Source organism: Aphis gossypii, unplaced genomic scaffold (assembly GCF_020184175.1).
Source record: "Aphis gossypii isolate Hap1 unplaced genomic scaffold, ASM2018417v2 Contig00458, whole genome shotgun sequence".
In the NCBI taxonomy this organism is placed as follows: Eukaryota; Metazoa; Arthropoda; class Insecta; order Hemiptera; family Aphididae; genus Aphis; species Aphis gossypii.
The window spans coordinates 152,980-160,205 of record NW_026083115.1 but is presented as its reverse complement, the minus strand read 5'-3'; the positions used below and the strand labels follow the sequence as shown (position 1 = coordinate 160,205).

Here is a 7,226-nt window from a genome sequence, read left to right as displayed (position 1 = left end):
CCCTCTCTCCCAAAAAAATTCTGAATATCACTGATGTTCATAAAAAAAAAAAAAAAAAAATAGGATAACTATCAACTTCAAACACCATTATAGTGAACCACTAAAGAATATGTGTATACACTGAAGAATAAGTTTATTAAAAATATTATGTCATAGTCAAACTAAGCATTTTACTAAATGACAATTAGTCAAATAAGTTCATTTTTTATTCAATTTCACTACCAGTCTAGACATTTAGTTAAATGATTTTAAGAAATTAAAAAATATAACGATATTTTCTATTAATTATTAGGTACTAATTAATTTATATATTATATAAAAAAAAAACCATTAGTGATGATAGTGAAATTATACAAAAATGTAATTTAATAAAATGTCTGATTTGACTATATGCCTATCACATATACACTATTAAAACTATAGTAAATACAAAATATTATCTAATTCTGTTGTAGAACAAAGAAGAAAGTCAAATGGAGGTGGAGGAGGACCAGGAGGTCCGGTTAATTTCATTGAATAAAAAAAAAAAAATCGTTTTAGTTTTTTTTTTTTTTTATATCCTACCTATCTACCTACATTCATCATGGATCATTAAAAAAAAAAAAAAATTCTACCTATAAAAATTACAAAATTTTATAGTACCTGTTCTTATTATACGTTGACTAGTTGGTTGTGAATGAGTTGCTGGTTGAAGCAGGCAGATATGCTAGCCAGCATAACGTATGCAGACATGCACTAATAAATAAATACACTTTTTTAAATCTGCTTCCTCAGGATTATAGGACCTGAAAATATAGGTGAATTATGTTAATTAGTAAGTCAAAGACAAATGTGTCAAAAGTTGTAACTCTCAGTGTATACCAATAAAGTTCTCGCCGAAAAGAGTATAACATTGTTAATAATACTTACCTATACATTGTGCTATTTCAATTATTGCATTGAAATGTCTAGTCCATAGTAAAGTTGCCCATAATCACATAGGTTGGAGTAAGAAATTTATAATTTATTGGCCAAAATATATTTTATTTCGACAAAACAATTTCAATGAAAAAAAAAATAATAATAATAAAATAAAAAAATCACACGTGCAGGCTACAATTAATATTCGATTCACAACCAGATTACCAGAAACCACTATTAAACAAATTAAAATTTAAAAAGTAAACATACCTTGACGAAATGTGAGGTATTATAGGTTATTATATTAAATATAATATAATATTATAAGTCTATGAATATACCATTACAATTAACTAAATATTTTGATTTTTGATAATCACAATGTAGGTACACTATAAAAATAATTTGAGCATAGCGACTGTCAGTGAAATATTCAAATATCACGTACCTATAACATAGAGTAATACTACTACTATATAATAATAGTACTCTATGACCTATAATGTATAAACTTACTATAAATGTATAATAATATAACATTATTTCGAAACTTTAAATTACATATTGGTACCACTGTATAGATTATAATGTTCAAACCACGAATTAAAATAATATACTGGATACCCAACGAGAGGTGATAAGGAGCTCCCAAAGTGACTTTTCATGTACAAAGGACAACTAGCGCTTCAAGGGAATTCAAAATATACTAATGTCGTTGTAATCAGGAATTGAATTATATAATATATATTTCCTAGAAGTTTTATTAATTAATTTAATTCGTGGAATTTAAACGTTGACGGTAAATTATCTTGAAAAAAGTCGCCACTAATATGATTACAAGTGCTAGGTGTAGTTTGCAACAGCTGTTTTACGAGTCAATTTGGGTCCCAGAAAAATGGTTGTTTGTATAGGTCGTTGGGTATCCACTATATTTTAATTCGTGGTTCAAACCACGGACTACGCTGATATTATCCATGAACTCAACGTTTATAGATTATTCAAAATTTGAACTTCAAATGCTAATAAAAAAAAAATTGTGCCTATGTATTCTTATAATTTTTTAATTACTATAAGAATAACATATGAGGAACTTTGTATAAAATTTACAAGTATTTTTATAGGGCCAAAAAGATTTTATCGACACATAAAAAAACAATTTTCAGAAAAATTGAAAATTTCAGTTGTCTATAAATAGCTCAAAAAAAGTCAAAATATTTTGAAATTTAAATCACGTAAAGAAAACGCGAATCTTAATAACTGGTAAAATTTTCAAGTATCTACGACTTATACTTTTTGAATAATAACAAATATCAAAAATCGTTTGAGGCTAAACTGTTATTTAACGCGGGTTTTGTAAAAATTTAAATTTCAAACACTCATAAAATTTTTTTGTCTGAATCCGGTAGTAGAGTTTTTTTTACAGATATTTGAAGAAAAATGTATGGAGAACCTTGTACCAAATTTTCAAAACTTAGTATTAAAAAAAAAAAATTTTATGATTTTTCAACTTCAAAATTACTTTCAAATTTTCGCGTTTTCGACAGATTTCGTAAAAATTTGAACTAAAAACGCTTATAAAAAAAATTGTGACCAACGTTTTAATTTTTTTAGCTACATTAAAAACAACTTATAAGGAACCTTGTATTAAATTTTCAAAACTTTTTGGTCATCCAAAAATTTTTTTATCGACACTTTAAAAAAAATTTCTCAAAAAAATCGAAAATTTCAGTGGTCTATAAATAACTCAAAAAAAGTCAAAAATTTTTTGAAAATTTAACTATATACGGATACCACTGACATTAACATTTGGTGAAAATTTCAAGTATTTTCAGTGATTAGTTTTTGAATTACAACCATAAAAAAAAATCGATTTGGTCGAAAACTGGTTTTGCGTAAAAATTGCCGTTTTTTTCGTCATTTTTTTTTTTGTTTTTCTCGATTTTTTTGAAAACTGTTGGAAAATGTTAACTTTTTACCTCTATAATGCACCAAGGATATTCACTTTTACATCGGAAACCACCCCCATAGTTTGAAATTGGAGCATTATTTCGACTAGTTATGCTGTACAGACACACAAAAAAAAAAGAAAAAAAAAAAACACACCATTGTAAAATCAATACATTCATCACTTCGTTCAGAATCTAAAAATAACAACGAAAAATAAAACAATTTTAAAGGCTTTAGGTTATAATTTAAAGCAGAATGCCAGAAAGTGATATTTTAGATATAAGTTTCCTAACCGATTCTAAAATTACGAAAATCGAATATCATTCATATACACCGTATACAACTTCATTTAATAATAATAATGAAATACGTATATCAATCCAACAAACAGATGTTTATCCGTATCTGAATGAAAGCTTTAGTAGGTGTAAAATGGGGCTTCTGGAACCTGAGCTTCTGAGCCGCTGAGCCTTGCTGAGCCGCCGCCGTAGCTGAGCCGCCGCCGTCCCCACCACCGCACCCGTCTAACCAGCCGCTGCCGTAGCTGAGCCGCCGCCGCCCCACCCCCGCCGCCACCGTCGTCCCTGTCCCGCCCCCCGTCCTCGCCACCGCCGCCCCCGCTGCCACCACCGCCGCCGCCGTCGCCCCCGTCCCCGCCACCCAACACCGCCCCCGCCGTCCCCGCCACCCCACCGCCGCCGCCGCCACCGCCGCCCCGCCGCTACCATGGTTATCATATTATTGTACTATATTACCGTACTATATTACCGTACTATATTACCGTACTATATTACCGTACTATATTACCATACTATATTACCGTACTATATTACCGTACACATATTACCGTACTATATTACCGTACACATATTACCGTACACATATTACCGTACTATATTACCGTACACACATATATTAATATATATTCAACAGTTATTTCCTTTCAATAAATATATCTGTATAATCAAAACAAAATGTATATTTCATCTACCTCATCCCTCGATGACCACCATAGATCGTCACTGCGTACTGTCACACATTTAAATTAAAACGTTCATGTCTGAATACACGCCTCACTAAAAAAAGAAATCCCTAACAAACAATAGTACAGGTAAGTATCCGTCTGTCTAGACTCTATTTAATTCATATAATATACTCTGGCTCCTTTAAGTCAAATGTATCCTAAGATTTCGAAATCGAAAACCAGAGTTTTTCGAAATTAGTTGTATTTTTGTCGATCAACAAGCAACAGCACATTTCTACATACATTTTCTGTACATTTTTTTTTCTTTTAAATATGGATCTCATGACACGTAAGTACCTTTATAGTTTTTTTATATGTAATACATCTAAGATTTTTTTTTTTTTTTTTTTTAGTTTATGAAGTATTCCATTTCTATTTAAATACTTCTTTCGAAGAATTAATTAACGTCACTTGTAAAAATTGTACTATAGATTCGTTATGTTTAGATTGTAGGTTAAGGAAAAAAAATTTTTGTAGTAAATACCATCTTGTAAAAAACTCAAGATGGTATAAGTTTATCAATAATAAGTTTATTGGTAGACCGCAATGGTTAATCGAGGACATAACCAAATACTCGAGCTTCGATGTCGAATTTTTCTTACGTGAAATCTTCGAAGAAGCCTATCAATTACATTGCGACGATGGGCATTCCCAATGGAAGCTTCATTTATTAGATAATAGTTTAGTTTGTAATTTTTATATATACCAAATAAATCATAACAACTGTATAGATAAATTATTAAATAAGTGTTTTTTTTTTTCGTAACTCCTCCTCCATAGGAAAAAACTATTGGGAGGAGTTATTATATAAGATTTATATGTATAAGTTAAATAATGTAAATAATGTAAATATTAGTTTAAGTAGCATTTTAGATTTAAGATTAGGAAAAATTAGAAGATAAGAAAAAATAGAATAGAATTAGAAAAATAAAAAAATTAGCTGTTTAATTTGATTCGTTAAATATAGACTATAGTAATAAGATTTTAGATTATATCAATAAAAAAATAAAGTTTCACGATAATTATGACGAGGAGGAGATATGGTGAAAAACATACAATCACATCTTTAGGTGAGTTATATAAATCATATATAAAATGTGTTACAAATTAAATAATACGTCGTTGGGTTTTACGAGACTATTTGATCGAAAAACACTAGTGTATTCTATTGTTATCGAAAATGTCCTGTCCCAACCGGTCTATTCTCGACACGTGCAGGTCAGTTTCAGGAATTTTATCGATGCTCTGTTCAATACAATGATACCCAAAATAGTTAAAAATCTATAGTGATATACCTAATTCCTAAATAATATTTTACCTAACCCTGGCTATATTTATCTTCACCTCCGCAAATGCTAAGACACTTGCTCCGTTACCCGTCGATGTACGTTCAGTCTGTTCTAGACAACCACTTCGTACGTATTATCTCCGCGTTTTCACACAACAGTATTAACAATTTTTCCAAGTGTTTAAACACTTTATTTAAACATGTTTAAATGCGATAAGTGTCCATCGGTTTTTAACGCGAAGCGTAATTTGTTGACTCATAAAAAAAATCATCTCGGAATTCGATTCCAATGCACTATTTGCCTTACGATATTTAAAAACAAGTCACATCTTAATAGACACCAAAAAACACATACCGGTATACGTTTCCCGTGCACTATTTGCCCAATGACATTTAAATACAAGTCAGATCTTAATAGACACCATAAAAATGTTCATGGTATGTATTTATATAATATTATTTTTCATCATTCATTATATTAATTTATAATAATTTTTTCAAGGTATCATTAACGTGCCTGCTCATCGTCAACCCGCCGCACGTGAAGATATACAGATAACACCACAAATAACTGTTCCAGATATACCGGCTGGTGGTTCAAACATGTTATCTGATGACGATATTTGTATGCTTGCAATGGACGCATATGAAATGCTAGACGCTAATACAGGTATTTATATTTTATCACTCGCGATATTTTCGACAACACATTTTTAGATATTAATTAGGTTTATTATTTTTTAAAGATTCTTACACTACAACCGATAACGGAAAACGTACTTCTTCCGCAAACACTACGTCTGCTATCAAAGCTAAAAAAGCACGTTTACTTCTTGTACAGTCTCCCGGCTTTATCGAAATTTCGTCTTCTGCAAATAGAAAAGTCGTATGGTATTACGCAAAAAATATCGAAAATATTCAAAACTATATTGAATTTTTTAATTCGATTAAATCTGAATTAGTCGAGTTACTAAAATCACAAGCGTCTAAACATCCGATCAAGTTTAATTTAAAGCTGGAAGCTACATACAATATTCCAAATGTTGATAATACATCAGAGAACCGTTCATTTAAGACCTCAGCTAGACCGATTTTTGCCGAAACTGGTGTACGGGAAATTGTTGAAGAAGGCATTATAAAATTAATGGCTGAACAAGACGAATATTCTAGCAAAGGAAGTGGTTATACGCTACAGTGTATTGACGGAATATTATTAGGTGTTTATCAATATACGCCTATGAGCGCATCGTCTTATATTCCGTTACCTGATTTCATTGAAAGAAAAAAAGCTGTAATCAACCCGCAAAACTCAGACCAACAGTGCTTCAAGTGGGCTATATTAGCAAAACACGTAACAGGTTCAAATAAACAACGTATAGAAAATTATACAACGCACGAAGAAAAATATAATTTTTCCGGTATCACGTTCCCGACAAAATACATCAGGTTAACATTTTCGAAAAAAATAATCCTAATGTAACTGTCAATGTTTACGGACTCGAAAAACATTTCCAACCACCGCAAAAATTTCCAAAATATGAAGTGTTTCCATTGAAGGTGGTAGATGAAGAAAAAACAGATCATTTCGACTTGTTACTAATAACCGATGATGAAAATTCTCATTTTACCTACATCTCTAATTTTTCTCGACTTGTACGATCACAGAAAACCCGACATAAAGCAAGCGCTGTATTTTGTAAACGTTGCTTTACATCGTTCGAACCTCTAAATATTAATAAATACGAATTAAATGAGCGCATACGATTTGAAGAACACAAGTTAATATGTGGAACACATAAACCAATTTTACCTCGAATGCCTGCTCCTGGATCGATGTTAGAATTCGACTCATGGAAAAAAACTCAACGACATCCGATAGCTATATATGCAGATTTTGAAGCACTACTAAAAAAATCAGATGAAAAATGTGGAAACAATACAAAAGCTATTCAAAAACACGAGGCCATGAGTTATGGTTTTATGGTTAAAGCAAATAACGACGTTCCCGCAGAACTGCTTGAACAATTTAATATTCCAACTTCACCTATAATTTTTCGTGGCGATGAA

At 30.9% G+C, this 7,226-nt stretch overlaps 1 protein-coding gene across 1 annotated transcript; it reads left to right on the top strand.

The window, feature by feature from the left end:
- Positions 1-5,589: 5,589 nt before the first annotated feature.
- On the top strand, positions 5,590-6,639 carry LOC126554269 (uncharacterized). The gene is made up of 2 exons (XM_050209358.1): positions 5,590-5,829; positions 5,906-6,639. Exons 1-2 carry the CDS (start codon positions 5,763-5,765, stop codon positions 6,637-6,639), a joined length of 801 nt encoding a protein of 266 aa, XP_050065315.1. The 5' UTR covers positions 5,590-5,762.
- Positions 6,640-7,226: the final 587 nt, after the last annotated feature.

Excerpts from the sequence above, each read along its gene's own strand:
- LOC126554269 (XM_050209358.1), top strand. The coding sequence starts at position 5,763 with ATGTTATCTGATGACGATATTTGTATGCTTGCAATGGACGCATATGAA. Across the intron at positions 5,830-5,905 it reads AATGCTAGACGCTAATACAG|ATTCTTACACTACAACCGAT; the intron begins GTATTTATATTT and ends TATTTTTTAAAG.